Source organism: Hippopotamus amphibius, chromosome 5 (assembly GCF_030028045.1).
Source record: "Hippopotamus amphibius kiboko isolate mHipAmp2 chromosome 5, mHipAmp2.hap2, whole genome shotgun sequence".
In the NCBI taxonomy this organism is placed as follows: Eukaryota; Metazoa; Chordata; class Mammalia; order Artiodactyla; family Hippopotamidae; genus Hippopotamus; species Hippopotamus amphibius.
In genome coordinates, this window is record NC_080190.1 from 26,242,502 (window position 1) to 26,262,819 (window position 20,318).

At 42.9% G+C, this 20,318-nt stretch overlaps 1 protein-coding gene across 1 annotated transcript; it reads right to left on the reverse strand.

Annotated features, from left to right (window-relative positions):
• Positions 1-3,865: 3,865 nt before the first annotated feature.
• LOC130853864 (glutathione S-transferase omega-1) lies at positions 3,866-14,873 on the reverse strand. Its single transcript, XM_057736280.1, has 6 exons — positions 14,373-14,873; positions 14,066-14,174; positions 10,916-11,138; positions 8,153-8,251; positions 4,886-4,992; positions 3,866-4,101 (listed from the first exon to the last, which is right to left on the reverse strand). Exons 1-6 carry the CDS (start codon positions 14,404-14,406, stop codon positions 3,948-3,950), a joined length of 726 nt encoding a protein of 241 aa, XP_057592263.1. The 5' UTR covers positions 14,407-14,873; the 3' UTR covers positions 3,866-3,947.
• Positions 14,874-20,318: the final 5,445 nt, after the last annotated feature.

Below are 20,318 nucleotides of genomic sequence, written 5' to 3' on the forward strand. Positions count from 1 at the left end.
CTGATCGGGCACACAGAAGAAAATCCAAGTATAACTTTACAGTCTGCCCTCTGTATCTGCGGTTATGCCCCTGCAGATTCAACCAACTGCAGATCACGCAGTACTGTGGTACATATTTAGTGGAAAAAATCCACGTAAAAGTGGACCCTTGCAGTTCAAACCCATGTTGTTCAAGGGTCAACTGTATACCTGTATATGAGAAGTCACGTTCCCATATACAGGTATAGATGCAAGTCTATTTGGTGTAGTCAGGGGAGAATGGGCAAAGGGATGGAAAGTTCTTCCTCTTAAGGGAAGCAATATGTCAAAGTCCTCACTGGGCAGTATATTCAAACCCTGGCTTTGGCACTTAGGCAAGCTATCTAACCTTTCTGGCCTTCAACTTCCTCACCTGTGAAATGAAAACACTTAAGTACCTACTTGATGGGTTTTGAGTATTGAATGAAATTATTCAGGCAGCCATCCTCAGTATAGTAAGAGTTTTGTGTACTTCAAAATTAATTATTGATACTAGTGAATAAGAACACATTTTTAATAGCATAGTGCATTCTGGTTTTATATCCAAAAAGATAAAATGCACTGCAATTTGGCCTTGCCAAGCATATTAGAATTAAAATTCAACTCAGAATGCTTATTTCACCTGTTAGCAGTTTAATACCAATTGAATGTGTTGAATGCTGCAGGCTACAGTTCAGTAATGTGGTTTTAATCTTACCACTGAACACTATGGTTTCCCTAGAAAGATTTTAATTATGACCTTTAAGCTTAATCCTATTTCCTCCTTAAAACTCAGTGAGTACCTCTTTGAAATCCTCTTTACAAATGCTCCTTGTATGTTATTATATCATGTTTACACCTCTATTATACTGAGTCACTCAAGCAAGAAATAAATGGTAACAAAGCTATATTAAACCTACTCCAAACTGGTTTCCAGCTACCTAAAATATGATCACATGTGTTTGGAAAATGTGGAGATCTTCTCTCCTGGGTGATGATGACTCTTAAGCCTTCGAGGAAAAAAAATGCCACCACAGAAATAATTTCTTCACTCTATTTACATGAGTTTCTGTTTTGAGAAGAGGAGGGGAACTGGGGTTTGCATTTTGCAATTTTTGAAATTTTGTCATACCAATCTCTGAAAGTGGAAGAACCTGGAGGACATTGCTTTTAATACTTCAGAAGCCTAAATTACATGACAGATTATGTTACTGGGAGTTCCCCTATTGTTCACCAAGTTCAAAGAGTTAGACACGTGAGGGAAAAGGCTCTTTTTCAAATGGACCTAGATTTAGGACTTGTTTCAAAGAAGTTAGGATCACAGAGAATCTTTTGTGTTCTAATGTCTTCGGGACATTATATAAGATTACTGAAGTTGTCAGTGGGGGAACTTCATTTTCCCACTGGGGAAAGCAGGGTCAAAGGAGACTGTCTTTTGAAATACTTGATTCTGCTTTCCTATCCCTATTTTATAGCTTAAGGGATCAAAGAAAAAAAAATTAACAACTTTATATAATAACATTTGAATAAGCAAAGCCAGATTTTCAAGATCCTAAAATAGGCCAAAATCAACCATTTGTAAAATCAAACAAATTTTGATTGGTTTTCAAAAAGGAAGCTCAACACTTCCTGTCATATCCCAGGCCTAACAGTGGTGTGTCAAAAAGGTGGATACAGTCCTCTCTCAGCTCAATCTCTAAAACTTAAAAGCTGGTGAGTAAAGAGTTCCGGGCAGAGACATATTTAAACTCTTATTTTAAGAATGGTCTGAATGGCTGGAAGAGCTCAGGCTGCACTGAATTTCCCCTTCAGCATTTACCAGCTGGTCGACCCTGGACAAATCACAACAACTTTCTACGCCCTTGTGTCCTCATGTGTAACCCAGAGCTAATGGTACCAACACATCGTATGGTTTGGGGAGAATTAATTCAGATTACAGATGAGAAGCATTTAGTACTTAGCATCCGTTAGCTATTACTTTTATTATTTGTTGCAGGGAAGACCCATAGTTCTGACAAGACAGAACATTCCTGGGGACCAAATGCCCCTGCCTGCCAGTGCCCTATAATGTAGCTAAACTAGTGGTGCCCAATGCAGGGCTGACAATTAGTGATATGGGGTCATCTTTACTTGTCTCCAGTGAAATTAGAAAATAACAAATTAATGACTTTTTCCCCCTTTAAGTTGAAGGTATTCTCCTTAAAGACCTGTTCCTTATTCTCAGATTATAGCCCTTGTGCTTTTTTCTTTTAATGTTAAAATCTTTAATGAAACTTTGGTGAAGATAAGTAGTTGGGTTTTCTTTTAAAAGGGTTACGCAAAATTAAAAGCTGGCAATCCTATTCTGGGTCCCCAAATTCGCGAAAAATCTCAAAATTCAAAACTGGCCTCAAACACCTCTCCCCTTGAAATGCTACGCAGGACACAGCAACCCACCCGGTGCGGAAGGAACGACAGACGCCGCTCAAGCACCTCCAGGCGAGCGGCTGACGGAACCGAAGGTGGAGCGAAGTGGGACGCAGCGGGAGGCGGGGCCCAGGCGGAACCCGCCCCTTAGAACGCGATCCTATCCGCCAACTGGCCGCGGCTCTCGGAGCTTCAGCCAATCCTCCAAGCCTTTGGAAGCGCTCCAGCCCAGGCAGTGCCGAGCTGAGCCAATGGGCGGCCGCGTTACAGGCCCCTGGGTACCGTATTCTGGGGCCCCCGTGGGTGTCTGTGGCTGGCCAAAGTGGCTGGTCGTGGCACCTGAGTGTCTGGGTCTACGTCCGGCCGAAGTCCGCCCGCAGTCTACCCGAGCCTGTTGGGCGGGGCAGGCGGACGGCGGCAGAGAGGGGTCCACCCGGAGCCTGGGCGTGGGTGGCGACCGGAGGCCCTTTGTGAAGTCAGCCAGTTCGCAGCTGCCTTTCAGGGCGCGGCCCCCAGGTCGCCTGCATCACCGTGGGGCGGAGGATTCATTTCAAATGTGGACTCCCCGGCCCACCCGGACCAACCGAATCGGAAACCCAGGGGTGAGCCTTAGGTGACTGTTATGAACTCATACGTTTAAGTACAGGAAACTAGGCTATACTGGGGCAGGTCGACAGCCCGCTCCCTAGTTCGGATATAAGAGCCCTGGGGTGGGTGTGTTCCCCAGAACTTTCTCCCAGCATCTTAAGGCCTAACTTAACCTCAGGACCTTGGTTGAATCATTTATAGAATGAAATGATGCTCTCCGACCTACATTCTCCAGTAGGTAATGTGATGATAAAAAGTAAACAGTGAGAAACCCAATGGGCTATGGACGTGTATAAAAGATGACATTAATATTTCTGAATTACTCATCCAGTCTTATATACTGAATTTATGGATGTGGTTTTCACAGGATTTAGTTACATATATAGGACACATTCTGTGTGCCCAGCATAGGATTTGGTAGGAGGGATTTAAAGGGGTTAGTGATTGGAGACTGGGAGAACAAATAGGAGACCACCCAGTCACCTGGCTTTGATGTGATGTGGGTCTGGACTTCAGTGGCAACAGCGGTAGGAAGAAAGGTATAAAATTGAGTCAGTGATGTAAAGGAAAGAATAAGGAGTTGAAAGGTTCTTAACTCAGAAACCAGAAGACAAATTTGAAAGGGCGTCTCTTGAAATGACAACATGGTAGCCAAGGGGAAATGTCCTATGGGCAGTTAGAAATCCAGACTGAAGTCCAGCTCTCACTAGAGATGATTTAGAGGTTTTCAGCATGGACTGTGATAGAACCCTTGGAGTCATTTGAGCATCCAGAGACAGGAAATGTGTTTACATTTCTGCAGGAGGGACTTGAAAGCCCACAGTAAGGCCATAGTGTCAAATCAGAGAAGGTGATCCAGTGAGACATGAGAGCATTTGGTAAGATAGAAGCATGTTGTTATTCATATTAGTGAAGGAAAATATCAGACATCTCTTCATTGCTGACTCCTGCCCCCATCAGAGCCCATAGTCACAGGCCTCAGGGCTGTTCTGCAAGTAGAGGTTGAAGAAACCTCGAAAGGTCTTCACATCAATGAGGAGGGATGATACTGTGGGATCTTTCATCATGGCTGCCATCCAGCACTTAAGGTTAGGAGTGTGGTCTACACACCTGTGGGAGATGGAAAGAATGAAGGTGTGAGTGAGGCTAAAGAAGATGGCATTAGAAAGTCTCCTATATATCATTATTACCAATGTGCAGTTTCATATTGTTTTCCTCTAACCTTTTAAAATAGTTCTTTAAAAACACTTATTTAAGATGCATGTAATCCTCAAATATGAGATTTGGGAGATATTGCAGAGGTCATTGTTTTGTAGAAGAGGAATCTAAGACTGGATTGAAGTGACTTGCTCAGTTAGCATGAGAACTTGTCCACACTGATAGCTTTTAAAATGAGAACATGAAAGACAACCAAGAATGTTATATGTTTGTTATCCTGCGGTCGGATTGTGACTAAAAGTAACTGTGAGTAGCTCTAAGCTCTAGGTAGTGGGAGTAAGCCAAGGTGGCTGCCAAACTTCAAAACACGGAGTTTGGAAAAAAGTGTGGGACTCTTGCTGGTAAATGGGGGGTAGCGCTGGTCACCCAATCCTGCCTGACATCCTTATAAAAATGTGCATCCTTAGGGATTTTTAACCAGGATGGATGGAGTAAATTACTTTTAAAACATTTTACTACATGTCACAGAACTCCCCATCCCTGCCAGCCCCAAAGATGGGGAAAATGCTGAGTGCAGGTATCAGATATGCCCTGGAAAGTCCAAGTCCCCTCCTGTCTGCTTGCTCCCATTCATGCCAGTTGAATGAGATGTTAATTTTTGTTCATAAAAAAAGTTAGTACATACTATTTCAGTTATCATTACCCTAAATTATGCACAGATATTCAAATGTCTTACTCATTTAACTCCAGGGCTTCCAGTCGTTCAAACCAGGGCCAGATGAGGTAATCAATCATAGAAAGAGAACTGCCACCAAGGAAGGTTGTCTTCTTATTAGTCAGAACCTGAACATTAAACAGCATAAGAGTACTTCTTATTTGTGCATCTGGTAAGATTCACCATCAGAAATGATGAAGGCAAGTTAAGTTAAGCAAGTGAGAGCAGCAGCTTTTACCCTGACAGATTCAAGTTGGCTTTTTGTCTGATTAGTTTAAGCTTTAGAACCTCTTGGTTTGGGATGAAGCAAAACAGTCAACGAAATACGCTGGAAAGGGGAGAAAAGTGAGACAAGCCACAGAGTACAAGATCTTGGTAATATGCATACCCCACAAAGGATTGGTGTTTAGAATATAGAAAGAACTCCTGGAATCAATGAGAAAGAGGCAAACTACCCATCAGAACATTGGGCAAGACTTGAATTTCACAAATGAGGAGTTCCAAGTGGCCAGTAATCATTTGAAAAGGTGCCCAGCTACAGCAGTCATCAGGGAAATGCAAATTAGAACCAAAATGTCATACCACTTCACATCCATCAGAATGGCTAAAATGAACAAGACAAAGCTAGTAGGGGTGTGGATCCACTGCTGACAGGAGTCTGTCAATAATTTGGTACGATGGTGTTTTAACAGTATCTTTAGTATCTACTAAAGCTCAGTGCATGCGTGCTCTTTAACCCAATAATTATATTCCTTGGAAATGTGAACATATATTCACCAAAAGATAGGTATAAGAATGTTCACTGCAGCAGTATTTGTTACAGCCCCAAAGTGGGAATGTTTACTGTCTATCAGGACTAAAATGGATAATTGTACAGCAGTCATACATTGGAACACTATACAAAGAATAGGGATGAACTCCACACAACATAGATGAACCTCAGAAACGTGATATTGTATGAAAGCCAGACCCCAAAGAGTGCATATTATATGATTCCATTTATATAAAGTACAGAAACCATCCAGAACTAATACTGTGTTTCCAGATATGGGTGCTAGTGTCATGGCTGTATTCACTTTGTAAAAATTCACCAAGCTGTACTCTTATGCTTTGGGTAAATCTCTGCATATAATACTTCGATAAAAAATTTACTTAAATTATACTAGAAATAACTAGATTAACTATTAAACAGATACCAGATAAAATTCTTTGAAAACCAAACACAAATACTATGACTCTGAAATTTAAGAAGGTGAATTGGTATTATGGTTTTGCAAACAGAAGAACTGAGAATATTATCTGGCTAATCAACACCAAACCATTTTATAAAACATCCATAGTTTTTCTCAGAGCCCTTATAACATTCTGCATTGTAGATAGATCGTTTATCTCTACCTGAGCATTTGTTTTTGGTCTAACTAATCATCTAAGCAGTATGGACCGCATCTCACCCCGTCTACCTCCCGTGCTGTCCAGTGCCAGTTATTAGGCACTGAGAATAGTACAGTGAATCACTATTGTTTGGAGCTGTCCTTGGACTGTAGTGCCTGGTGAGTGTATTATGCATAAATAGAATAAGTGTGATCGTTTCATTCAGAAGGAGATGCCCTCTCAGCAGCCTGAAACCTGAAAATGGTACTACTCACTTTAAAGCATGAGTCCTTAACCAGGAGTCTGTGAACTCAGATGGGAAGAAAATTATATGTCCCCCGCTACCCTCAAATGTAGCAGGTACTATGTGGATTTTCTGCTGCTCAAAGGGTCAGCACCCCCAACCTCCATGTGGTTCAGGGTCAACTGTAGTTGTACTTGGAGAATTTTTGAAATCAGGAAACATGATCTTCTTCATGTCCATATATATGAAAACTTAGATGAAATGGATAATTTTCAAGAAAAATAGAAATTACAAAATTGACCAAGGGGACTCTCCCTCTCCCTCAGTGGTTAAGACTCCACCTTCCAATGCAGGGGGCGTGGCTTCAATCCCTGGTTGGGGAACAGATCCCACATGCCAGTGGTGCGGCCAAAAATTTAAAAAAATGAAAGAAAAAAACAAAAAACCCCCAAAAAACTGATTCAAGAAGGAATATAAAAATCCTGAAAATCAATTAACATTAAGGAAACTGAATTACTAATAAACTCCACCCCCATAAAAGACACTGGACTCAAATGTTTTAAAGAAACGGCCAAACCCTATCAAATGGTTTCAGATCTTAGAAATCCAGAGAAAGTAAGTCAACTCATTTTATGAGGTTACAATATCCTTGATATAAAAACCAAATAAAGATACAGTAAGAACAAAATAATCTCCTTTATGAACAAATATGCAAAAATCATTTAAATATCAACTAATTCTAAAGCATGAAAACAAGTAGGTTTTACACAGTAATACCGGCATGGTTCAACACCAGAAAAATCTATCAGTGCTACCGTATATATTCACCAGATTAAAAGGAAAAAGTTCAATGAACATTTCAGTAGATGTAATAGATACAAACAAAACACTCAAAATCCAACACTCATTTATGACTTTTTAAAGAATTAGAAGGCTAGTATAGAACTTTCTTAATGAAAAAAAAAAAAGATTTCTGAAAAATCTACAGCAAACTTCATACTGACTGATAAAATGTTAGGATGCATTCCCATACGAGACAGGAACTGTGTCTTCCCTCAGTAAAAACCTAAGGTTGAGTGTGGGTGGAGCAGGATGATTCCATATACAGATCCAAATGGCAGCCCTCCTGCAAGGCAGGCAAAAACACATCTGGACTTCCCCAAATGTCTGTCTGACTAATGGCAAACTCTTGTGGGAAATGTTTATTATATAATAAACATGTTTATATAATTTTATTTGCTTCTATATATACAAATTTTATTTTTTATATAAGTTTATTATATAATATTAAGTGGGAAAAAGAACACGACATGCTCTGATTATAGTTGTTAACTTTTTAAATATATGTTGAAGGACTCAAAACAAGCATGGAAAAATGAAAACAGGTGAAAAACTGGAAATGGGGGTGAAATTTTTCCTTGATATTTTCATGACAGTGCAATAAAATGTTTTAAAAGTGAGCCCATGACAACATTTTATTAGGTGTTGTGGGTTGTATCTTAAACATAACAGCTTAGAGCTGTTATCTGTTGTAAACTAAAATTTCCTATTTGGTATTATTGCTAATTACCTTAAAGTGATTTTGGAGATGGCAGTATGAAGAAAAGAGTAGAAGACAAGGGCGGATACAGTGTATCACTTCGATAAAAATCAAAGGAGAAGGAATTCATTACCTCCTCTAGCTTGTTGAATTCTTCACGCAATTCTTCTTTTACTCCAGAGCGGTCCTCCTTATTTTGCATTCTAAGAAATCTTGTTACCAAAGATGGTACCTAGACAGAGCATAATTTCTTAGTTTATCAGTGTGAGGGTAACCATACTGACCCCATCACATAAAAGCAGGATAGAACCCTTGCAGTCCCAGTGTCAAGGTGTTCTAGAAGCCTCAAAAGTACACCAGTTCCTGGTCTCACACATGTTGGGTACTGATCTTAAAAACAGTTTTGTGGCCTAAGATGCTGTATTAGGATTTAGCTGCAAATAAGAGAAGTCACTTTGGTGACCGTGAGTCAAAAATGTCTTAGAAGGACACTGAGTGGCTCATAGAATTGTTGAGGGGCTGAACAAACAGGTCTGGAGCTGAGCTGGAACATTCCAAAGTCGTGCTGGGAACTGACCTGATGGGAAGCAGCCACTGCCACCAGGGACCTGAGCACCAGATGCTACAGCTTGTGCCACTGCCAGAAGCTGGACTCTGAGTAACCAAGGCCATACTGGAGTTTAATCTTGCAACCACCCCGGCTCCTGAAAGCCAGGAGCTCTGCCCCCAGCCACCCTCACCAGCAAAACCAGTGCCCCACACTGAGCCTGTTTCCCCACGTGGCTCATTTCTGAATTGAACTCTACCATGTGTGTCTGAGAGCAAGAACCCAGGTCCAGGCCTTGGCCCCAGCTGCAGAGGGAGCTGGGAAGGGGATTTTGCTGATTTCTGTGTTGGGGAGGGCATGAGAAGACAGTTCAAAGCGGCTGACAACCTGAAGACTTGACAGGTGTGGCGTCAGATGCTTCAGTGCTTGTGGTGGAGGTGTTTGTGTTTTAATGCTGCGTCTTTGGTATTGTCTTACTGCAAGAGACACAAGTCCAGTCTTCTCAGTGTAAGTATACAGACACTTAAAAATACAGGAGAATGTCCTGAAACCCCATCTATGTTGGTACAACTTGCCCTCATTGGAAGTGAAGGTGTGCGGGCAACCCTTCTTTCTGCATTTCCATCTGGGCCTGCCTTGCCTTTCATCTCTGCTTCTCCTTAAATGTCTGTTCCATATTATTTTCCAAATGTCAGTTCCCTTTCCAATGATCTTAATTTCTGCTTCCCTAAAAATTCATTTTATGTGACTTTGATTTGTTGTCTCCAGTGATATATGCATTCAGCTCCAAAGACTCAACACATTATCGTCTTAGTCTCTGTGTCTCATTTCAGGTTTCCAGGAGAGAAGATGATGTGGCTGTGGGTGCATTTCTGGTTTGCTGGGCTGTGGCCAGAAGGTCAGGGTCATACGGTACCTAAGGCCATCTCTTCCCTGAGTGTGAGGAGGGAAGTAATGGTGGGCATCTCCAGCTTTAAGCTCATTTTCTTTCTAGACAGTACAGTCTCATTATTTTTTTAATTCTCCAACACTTTTCTTATAAATGCCATATTTCCTGTCCATCATCTTTGATAGCAGCCATCTGCTATTCTTTCACCCTTGTTCGGCTAAGCCAGACAACTTCCTCTTCCTTCCCCATTAACTTCCCTTTGCAATGTCTCCTTTAAGAAAATGTTCTCCCTACAAGTCTCACCTTCTATATTTCTTTAACCATTTCTTTCCCTAGAGACAAGATGTTTCTTATGCTGACATATATCCTGACAAAGTAACAGAATTAAAGAGATACAACCTGACATTGCTATTCGCATTGTCTACTGTTGGTCATTTCTTTGTTAATACTAATTGTCTGAACTAACCTAAATGTTTGATTTAACATTGATGCTAATTAAAACACAGTTCTTCTGCAGGAATGCCATTTACTCAGTCCACAAGGAGCTATTGCCAACACACAGGAGATGCTCCCAGTTAGATACTGTGACTAGAACAACAAGAGCTAACACACTGAGTATTTACCACGTGTTGGACTCTTGGTGTTTTATATTAACTGATTTTTATCAATGGGATGGCAACAATTACTACACTCATTTTACACATGAGCTGGGGCACAGAGGTGAACTAATTAACTTGCTCAGGGTCACACAACTAGAAAGTGGCAGGGCTGGTCACAACCCTAGGCAGTGAGCCAACAGTGATGGAAACAAGGCCCTCACCCTCAAGGAGCTCACAGGCAAGAAGGCGACAGTCACTGCAGGGCAAAGTGAGCACATGTGGGTACCACAGAGCTGGGCACTAACCCAGCCCGGACAAGATTCTGGAAGACAACAGTATCTGGGCAGATGCAGTGGTTCCTTGGTATCCAAATGGGGGTGGAGGGTGGGGGTGGAGGTGGTGGTTTGGTTCTGGGACACCATCTACCCCCCAATACCAAAATCTGCAATGCTCAAGTCCCTTATATAAGTTGGCACATTATAGTCAGCCCTCGGGCTCCATAGGGTCCAATCGTACAAGAGGGAAGACTATATAGGAAAGAGGACTTGGAGACAATAAGCAAAGTGAGAAGGGGGAAGAGTCTTCCAGCAAGAGTTGAAAAGAAAGTGGCAAGTTTGGGAAAAATAAAAACATTCAGGATGACAGGAATATAAAGTGATAAGAGAAAAGTGCAGAGACGTAACTTTGGACAGGTAAACAGGAAGTGGACCGTGAAAGGGCTCATAGGACATGTCAGAGCAGGCACCAGCATAGTGCTGTTTGTCTCCCACTCCCAAATCACTGAACCATAAGTGACAGCACTGATTTAGTTTGAAAAACAAAGCTGTTTCAAATAGGAGCTGAAATTGCTTAAACACACACCTTAGAAAACAACTCAAAGACCATCTTTTGGCAGGCTTTCTCATAGGGGTCTTCTGGCAACAGCTTCTTCCCTGGGTATGCTTCATCCAGGTACTCACAAGTGATGGCAGATTCGTAGATCACTTGACCCTGACTGTTTTCCAGAACTGGCACCAGGCCGAAGGGATTCTTCTTGAAGAACCACTCAGGCTTATTTTTTAGGTTGATGTTGATGACTTCATGCCTAAAAACCACATAGAAGACAGCGAAGAGAGTAACATTTTTCTTGTACTCCTGAATAAAGCCTCCCTGGTGCTCCCATGCACTTAGCTGATCAGACCCGAAATTTAGCAATCAGCTTAGCTTTGATTCCTTCCCCCTGCCCCCTCTTCCTCAAATCAAGTGGGTCAGCAAGAAGTGAACTGTCAGCTAGACCTTCAGATCACATTCTGGCTTCATCTGCTTCTCAGCTTTAACACTGCCACCTCGTCTAAGACACCACCTGCCACCTGGCCCTCTACAATAATCCCACAGGCCCCTCTGCTTCCTCTGTGACCTCTCTCCAGTCGGTCCACTCTCCACACACGAAAGTAAATTGGATGAGGCCACCCTCCTGCTTCCTTAACAGCCCCTGGCTTGCTCCTCATGGCGATGAGGATACATCTAAACCCCTTTCCAAGCCGTTAGATCTGGCCCCTGTTTACCTGTCACAGCTGTTTCCTGTGACTTTTGCTGTGGGCATTATGGTCCGGCCACACTGGTCTGTTTTACATTTCTTGTAAAATGACTTTCTTCATTGCACTGATGACATGTAACTGAACTTACTTTGCTCACTTAATTACATGTGTGCTATGTCACCTCCCTAGAATGTAAGCAGGGATCTTGTGTGTCTTGGTCATATTAATAAACCAGCATGTGAATGAGCAAAGTTTTAAATAGATTTAAATGCTGTGAAGAAATACAAATATTTTCAGATGGGTACTCAGTACACAGTTGTTGAATAAATAAGCAGAAATGCTTCAAGATTGTCAATTAGATGTTCCATTTGGGACCAAGAGTTATCTTAGTTGTAAATGATATGCGGCAACTAACTGAGTTTAGTCCACTACACACTGTATGAGACTCAACATGATGAAATTCCATTCCGTTTGCTAATTTGAAAGTTCCTCACTTTTTACAAGAATATTAGGGAATCCAAAAAGTTCACCCACAAAATGAACTTTCAGATTAAATCTCCATAGGTTGATACTTTTAAAAAATGTTACATGGGTAAATCACACTAAGTGTGAAAAACAGGTGAAGTCCAGGCTATATTAAGATTGTTTTTAGAACTAACTTGTGTCTTACCTCACAGATTTTAGGGGAAATAAGAGAAAAGGAAGTTTTGTATAATTGTTAAAGCTAGGTCCCAGTCATTGTCAAAGCTGGATAAGTGTTCAATAGAACAGATTAGTTACTCAAAAATAATATACCCCAACACCTTTTGTTTCCTTTTCCCCCATCTACCTCTGTAGCTAGAACAGCATTTAGCTTGAGGATTTAAATATGCACCCCCACCCCCATGGAAACAAAGGAATAGCCAGATTGAACACTGGCCTCTGTGTGCATGTATTAAAGGGTTCGTGTGCTGACAGATGACTAAACACTCAGATACAAGCCACTGCAAGAAAAATGAGGCTGCCTGCCAGGGAATTATCAACATTTCTGAAATTTTATGAAAATAAAAGGTAAATCCTGGGCTCTTGTAATAAAGAACGTTCTCAGGACACACATGCATTTTGGTAACCTGGCATAGTGAGCCAAGTCAACATACCTGCTGCAACAAGTTGGAAGATGCACCTTTTAGAGAACACCATGCTTTAGTCAATTCTATCATGTGGTAAAGTCTAGTACCGCTCTAATCAAAGTCTCCTGGGACTCAAAGCTGATCAATGAACATAGTTTGTTGTTTGCACTGCCTCCTAGCTGTCACCACCCTTCACCCTCCATGCACACACTTTTATGATAAAATCACTTCTGTTTTCCAAAACTGTCCCAGTAAGTAAGATATGGTTGTTTTCAACTCAGAGTTCCAGAACAGCACTACCTCAGGACTTTGTGCCCCCCAATCCAGCTGTGTCTTGCTCCTGGACGTTTCAATTGTATGAGCACAAGATATGTCTTTTTTTCAGTCCAAGTGAACTGGATATCTCTTAATTGCAATAAAAGAACTCTGACTATTACAGTAAATATTATATTTAGATAAAATAATGTTTTGATAAATGTGTTCAGAGTCTGTTTCATCCAAAATAAGATGCAAATCTTACTGAAGTGATGACTAATCAGAAAATAATTTTTTTTTCTTTAGAATATCTCTTTTTTTTTTAGGGAAAAGAATTGCCTGCTTAATTCTCCCCTTAGAAGACTAAAATCAGTTTATAAATTCCTAAGCACACAGATGGAAAATCTCTGAAGACTGGGGGCTGTGTTTTAAACTTCCACACCACAGGTATCAAATGTCTGTTCAACAGATTCCAAAGGTCATTGACAGGGAAGCAGTTCCAATGGATATTCGGCTCAGAGTGGGTAGCCCATATGTCAATACCCTTCATAGTTTCAGTGAGGCTTCTCAAAATTCTGAATTTTTAGGCATAAACACTTTATTTCACTCAACCAACAGCCCAATCTATAGGAATATACACAGTACTCTGTCCAGAGGAGGGTCAAGATCTGGACTCTGTAAGGGGGAAAACTACCGACTATTCAGGAAGGGACTATAGCCTCAGAATAACAGCAAACAATATCAGATACACAGGACAAGAATGAAGTGGGGTGAGAGAGAAGGTAGTACAGCAGGAATCAGGAATCTGCTAGAGCTAAAAGAGCTGCTGCCTGTGATCTCTGCAAACCACTAACTCCTGGAGCTCCAGCTTTTCTGATTCATAAAACGGTTCATCTAAACAGGGTGTCCTAGACTGGTGGGGTCTGTGGCATTCCTCCTGTCCCCCGGGGATAGGGTTCATGACTCTCTATGTCGGCACTCCCCCCACCCCCACCCCTCGCTAAAAGACCGATATAGCCTATTTCGTAGTAAAGGAAGCTGCGGGGACCCTAAGGGAGGCTTCCACCCGCGCCTCCCGCAGAAGCTGGTTTCTGGCTTCCTCTGGGAGCGGCCCCCGCCTTGTTCCTCACCGGATTCCCTTGGCCTTCAGGACCAGGCGCGTCCTCTCGGCGAAAGGGCAGAACCTCATGCTGTAGACGCGAATCAGGCCCTCGGGGACCGGCCCCGGGGGCGCGCTTCCTGCCGGGGAGAAGCGGGGGCGGTTACAGCCCGCAGAGCGGCAGGGACCCCCAGCCTCCCGCCGCCCCCGCGCCCGGCCGGTTTCCAGCCTGGGGGTAAGGCTTCCTGGGAGGCTGGGCTCCGGAGCAGCGCGCCCCCCACACCCTGGCCCCGGGACACGTCCGAGGGTCGCCGCGGATCGCGGCGAGCAGGTCTCACCCTTCCCCAGGCTCATGGCTGATCCTCCGGACATCTCGGCGCAGCACAAGTCCAGCTCGCGCCCGGGTTGGTAGGCGATTCAGGAAGTCGGTCGCCCGGCCCTCCCCCCTGCCCTGCCCGCCTCCCAGGCTATCTCAGAAGTGCCAGCAAACCCGCGCGCAGGAGCCCTCGTGGGCGACCCGACCCCGCGCGCAGGCTGGATTCCCCACCCTCGGCGAGAAGGAACGCGCGGCCACCGCCTCCCGCGCGCCTGGTGGGCGATCGTGGCCAGATCCGCACCCAGTAAGCCCCGACCCGGGGCCGACCTTGCTGGTTTGGTGGGGGTGAGGCTTCAAACACCGCAGGTGGCGGTGACGCCACAGTTCATCGTGCTGGCCAAGAGGTGCTCGCATATTGAGATGCACAAATGAAGCTCAAAATCCTCAGATCCTTTTCCTGACCCGGACGGGTGGTGGGGTCCGGTCTGCAGGCACGTGGGTCCACAGGCGACCCAGACCCTGACTTCCCACACCCCGCCCTGGCTGCTTTGAGGCGCGCCCAGGCCGCAGTCACGTGGCTCCGACTTGGTGGCAGCTCTTGCTCTACCCAAGGCTTTCAGGGCCTGTGGCCCCGGGGCCAGTACTTGCTCAAGGTTCCAGAACAGGCTCTCCTAAGGTGCCTTTCCATAGTCCGGTGCCAGGTCGGCCAGCCACCTGGAGAGCCGAGTCCTTTTTCTCTCTGTACTAACTTAATATGACTACTGGGAGTGTCACTGCCTCTACTGTCCCCTTGAGGACACATCCTTTTAATTTAAAGGAAACAGCACAAATCTGGATATTACTAATATCAGAACAATGATGTTGCTTTCAAAAATCTATTAAACACAGGGATTTTGAAGCCCTAGTAGGGGCAGGTGCTGGGAGGCAGGCGGGTGGATTAGGGAATTTAGTCTGCAGGTCAATGAAAAATGTCTGGCCAGATCCTTCACTCACTCAGCCCCTAGTCAGTGTATTAGTTGTCTGCGTAGATTTCCAAGCTGGTATCTCCAGTGCCATTTATTTGGGGAGTAAGGGGCAGGGATTGTTTTTATTTTAATAAGCTCTGTTACTGGAGAGGCAGAGTGAGGTGATAAGCACCCCATCTTGGAGCTTTCCTGCCTGAGTTTTTTGTTTGTTTGTTTGTTTGTTTTTAATTCAGGAAAATTGGATAATCTTTATTATCTAACATAACTATCAAGAACATCACAAGGGTAGAAAATTCATTCACAATTTACTTTGCCTCCCTTTTTTTTTAAAGAACTTTTATTGAGATACAGTTGACATACAATAAACTGCATGTACTTGGAGTGTACAATTTGGTATTTTTTTTCTTGTTAGGAATATATATATTCCTGCCTGAGTTTGATCCTGACTCCATGCCTGTAGTAGTTTGCTAGGGCTGTCATTAACAAAAAAAACCACACAACGAGTGACTTTAAACCCCAGAAATGTATTTACACATGTCTGGAGGCTAGAAGTCCCAGATCAAGGGGTGAGCAGGGTTGACTCCTTCCAAAGACTCTTCTGTGCCTCTTCTCTAGCTTCTGGTGGTTAGCTCGCAATCTTTGGTGTTCCTTGGAGTATAGAAGTATTCCATAGCTAACTTCATCTTCACATGCCATTCTCCTCGTGTGCGTGTCTGTGTCCAAATTTCCTCTCTTTATAAAGACACCAGTCATATTGGATTAGGGGTCCACCATACTCCAGTATGACCTCATCGCAATTTAACTAATTGCCACTGCACTGCAATGAGCCTGTTTCCAAATAAGATCACATTCTGATGTATTGTGGGTTGGGGCTTCAACATATGAATTTATGAATTCATAATTTAACTTATGAATTTATTATGAAACCATATGAACTGTAATAACCCCTTATTAACCATGTGAATGTGGGCAGGTTCCCTCTGTGTTTCAGTTCCCTCATCTGTAAGACGTGGTGGTAGAAATTTAATGCCTCTCTTATGGAGTGTGAAGAAAGATTAAATTAGTTAATAAATAAGAAATACTTAAAACAGTTCTTGGCACAGAATGCATGTTAAACACGTTTGTTATTATTACAGATAGTAAACGAAAAAATTAGACCCATTTCCACTTAAACATGTCTTGCTTAACTCTTTTTTAGAAAATTAATTGTTTAGAAGGTCTTTAGCACATTAGTGACAGGCAAATGAACCCTGTGAATTTAAACTTGGCTAGGCAAAAACCTCTGACTGGCCAAAGTAGAGATTCCAGGGGTAGGGATTATTTGAGAACTTTTATTTGGAATGGCCCATCCCCTAATTAGGATGAATAGTGTAACATTTTGTTGTAATGATTAGAAAGATCCAGTTCATCAATGTAGTAAAATGTTAATTCCTCAAAGAAAGAAGTTGGAAGAAAATATACTGTCCCAGGCGACTTCAGCTCTGTAGTACTGCTCTGCATTATACTGGATCATCTCCAAGGCCTTGGTAGTTATGCGCATAAGATGTGAACATTTAGATACACACTGATGTTAGCCCCAGGTAAAACGGCACAGTATTTCACATTTTGTAGCTGTAATTGTCAGTAATATTGTCAATAATATTAACCTGAGAAAGCTAAACTGAACTGCTCAAGAGCTAGAGGTCCTTGTGATAAGAAACAGTTTTCTTCCTTCTAAGTACCATCTGTTTTTACTGCCCCTATACACCCACTTGATAACAATGTTCTGTGAATTTTCGGGAGTGGAATTGGAATAATTTTGTACTATCTAATATGTAAGAAATTGATATTAATGAGATATGTTTATACATGCTCAGGTCATGCCAGGTTTCTAGCAGTAAAAACTTGCAGCCACAGAACATGTTATGTTTTTGGAAAGCATTATTTCTCTGGCTTTAGTTGAAAGGAACACAAATAGTACAAAGACACTGAAGGCAAAGAAAATTGAAAGGAAGTCAGAGAAAAGGATACAAAATGGAAGGTATTGATGGGTTCTAGTGCTTTTAAACTTTTCCTTTTGTGAGAAGTTTCAATGGAGAACTTAATGCAGATGAGACTTGAAGCTTTTGAAAAGGATCTTAAATCTTGATTAGATTATTCAGACTCAAATCTTGAACATGTAATGATGGTAAACCACGCTCTTGAAAATTTTTGGTACTTAATGCTATGTTAAAGTGCTGTTTTAAGGGCAGTTTGTGCCACAGTGCAAATTGATTCCTGGTTTCGTCCATGAATGGCCCTTGGAATTCTTTAAATGCTGTCCATGTTAGAGTCCACAGATATTAGTTCTGCAAAATTGTCCCAAGCAACTACAGAAGCCCCCATGGCAAAGCCTTCTACCTCCAGGTACCACCTGCAGGGATAAATTCATAACTTTTTGTTACACTGTAATAATGTATTTTATCATACCTCTTAAAAATAACCCTGTTTTCCCCTTTCATCAGCTACTACAAAGTTTTCCTTGGAGATCATTTGGTCTTTCACTAAGTACATGGTTTGTCAAACACATGCGACAGTGCCACCCACAAATGCAGCAAGAGGTGCTCATCCATGGGGCCCCTGCTTTAAAGGACCCAGGCCTCTGTCATGGTAACAGCAAGTAAAAGCACCTAACATTCTACTAGCACCACTGGAACCCTACAGATCTGCTGTTGTGACGAATACCGCTCTGCCTCCAGAGTTCTCAGCTTTTGCTCCTTCAGTGTTGTGAGGTTTGTGCCTTGTGCCCCTACTGATATCAGTAAATCTTTCACAGTGAGAACTGGAACTCACTCTCCTCATTTATCCCTCCCAGTCCATTCTCTGGGATAGTCTTTCCCCTTTCAAACTAAGAAAGAAAGGCCACTCATCTTCCTGTGATCCACATGGTGCAGAGGTCAGGGCATCGTCTCCCAATATCAGCCACAGATATTCCCAGAAATCCAGCTGGAGACCCCCGTTTTCGTCTAAAACCCAGTCAGGTTCCCATGGAGGAAAAGAGCCACAAGACTGCTTTTTCAATTTGATTTTGTTCAATTCCTCCTCTGCTCTAGCACAGGGCAAGTTCAGAATCCCAGGGTCATAGCTGATTCCAGTGGAGGTCAGTAGTTGTTTCCCAGAGTCCACACTTCCTGCCCGCCTTACATCCTCTACCTACCACTTACTCTGGGAGCAGTGGCAGGACTTGCATCATCACATTCTTCTCTAGTGGTGGCTTTAAAATGCTCAAGTTGTAGTTAAAGGAACATTGTGTTTGGGCAACAGGTCATGGAGAGCTTGATGGCAAATAAGCCAACTAGTGAGGGAGTGCCAACAGAAAGTGCCCAGAGCTGAAGAAATACTTGAGGAGAAAGCTTGACTGTTGTCCAAGCCACTTCTCCCTGTGACTCAGCATTGTGGGATTTTGTCAGCCAGTTTTGTGCAGTCCCTTACCACTAAGCACTGCCTGTGTTTGACACTCATATTTCAGCAAAGAAATTCTTCAGGGCAGAAAAACATCGCTCCACTCCTTCCTCACACCATCTCAGCAAAGGGCACCACCATCTCTGACTCAGATAATCAGACACCCAGGAGCATCCTGGATTCTTCCCTCTTACCCCTCTTTATCAATTCATCTCCAAATTCTATAGGTTTTTACCTTTAAATATTTTTAACACATTGACTCATCAGTGGCTTTCAACTGGATTTTACCCCCCAGGAGACATCTGACCATGTGCAGAGACATCTTTGACTGTCACAGCTGTGGAGGTGCTACTGGCAGGGATGCTGCTAAACATCCTGCAATGCATGAGACTCACCACCTCCCCTGTCCAGGCCCACATGCCAGGAGCGCTCAGCCTGATAACCCTGCTTTCTTCCCTTGTTAGGACCATGAAATCGACTCCTAGCAGATCTTCCTGTTTCTATTCTCCCTCGTCTCCTACCCAATTGATAGTCCTCCGGCAGTCAGAATGAGCTTTTATAAACATAAATCTGATCACGTCATTCCTCTGTTTAAAACCATTTCATGTCTTTCTGTGGTCTTAGGACAAAGACCAGAATTCCCAACGTGGCCTTTACCTGGCCCTTTGCTCCTTCTCCAGCCTTCAATGTTTTCTGTTGACCTCCCACTGCTCTAATCACACTGCCCATCCCAGTTCATACCATCTGTATGATACCTTTACAAAAACTGTCCTCTGTCCACTCTCCATCCCCTACCCTACCTTCTCATCCTCTACATCTCAGTGAAAACAGCACATGCACACAGAAACCAGTTTTGACGCTGCCCACCCAACTAGGAGAGGACCACAATATAAGCCCTCAAAATATCATGTTCCTTTTCTTCTTAATTCAATCTATGATTCCTACATTTGTCTAATGAAGTGGATGTCTATCCCCTACTCCCTGGGCCCCACCAAGAAAGAAGTTCTTCTAAATTTCAAGAAGGAAGGAATTGTATATGTTTTGCTCATTAGTTTGTTCCGATGGAAGAAATTTTTACATACTGAGGTATGGGGAAGTCATTCTGGATGATAGATGATTACATTTTACACTGAGAGCAGCCTGTTTTGTGGTCTATCAAACATACATTCTACATTTGCTTTAACCATTAAAGAAAACAATGCATTTAAGAATCTAAATGGAATAACTGGTTCAGGTGTCCAAAATGGAGCCGGGTAGCCCTTGTGCATGTGGTTTCTGCATACTGAGCACTTGCATTTTCTGAACTGTATCAGACTCAAGGACAGCACTACCTGTTCTCAAAGCAATATCTGATAGCTGTCAGCTCAACCTTGTAGTCTCAAGGTCTTCCCTTGAAACTATGCAGCTATCTCGGGCCACACCCAGTCCTTGCTTGCAGGCACCCTTATTCTTGGCAGCTCCAGTTCTACTTCTGGTCAAACAACTTACGTAATTTTTCTGTTTTTGCCTCTAATGCCTCCCCCATTATGTAGTCTGGTGGAACCCAATTTAAGGGCTTTTTGAATCTGTGTCTCCCAGCCTAT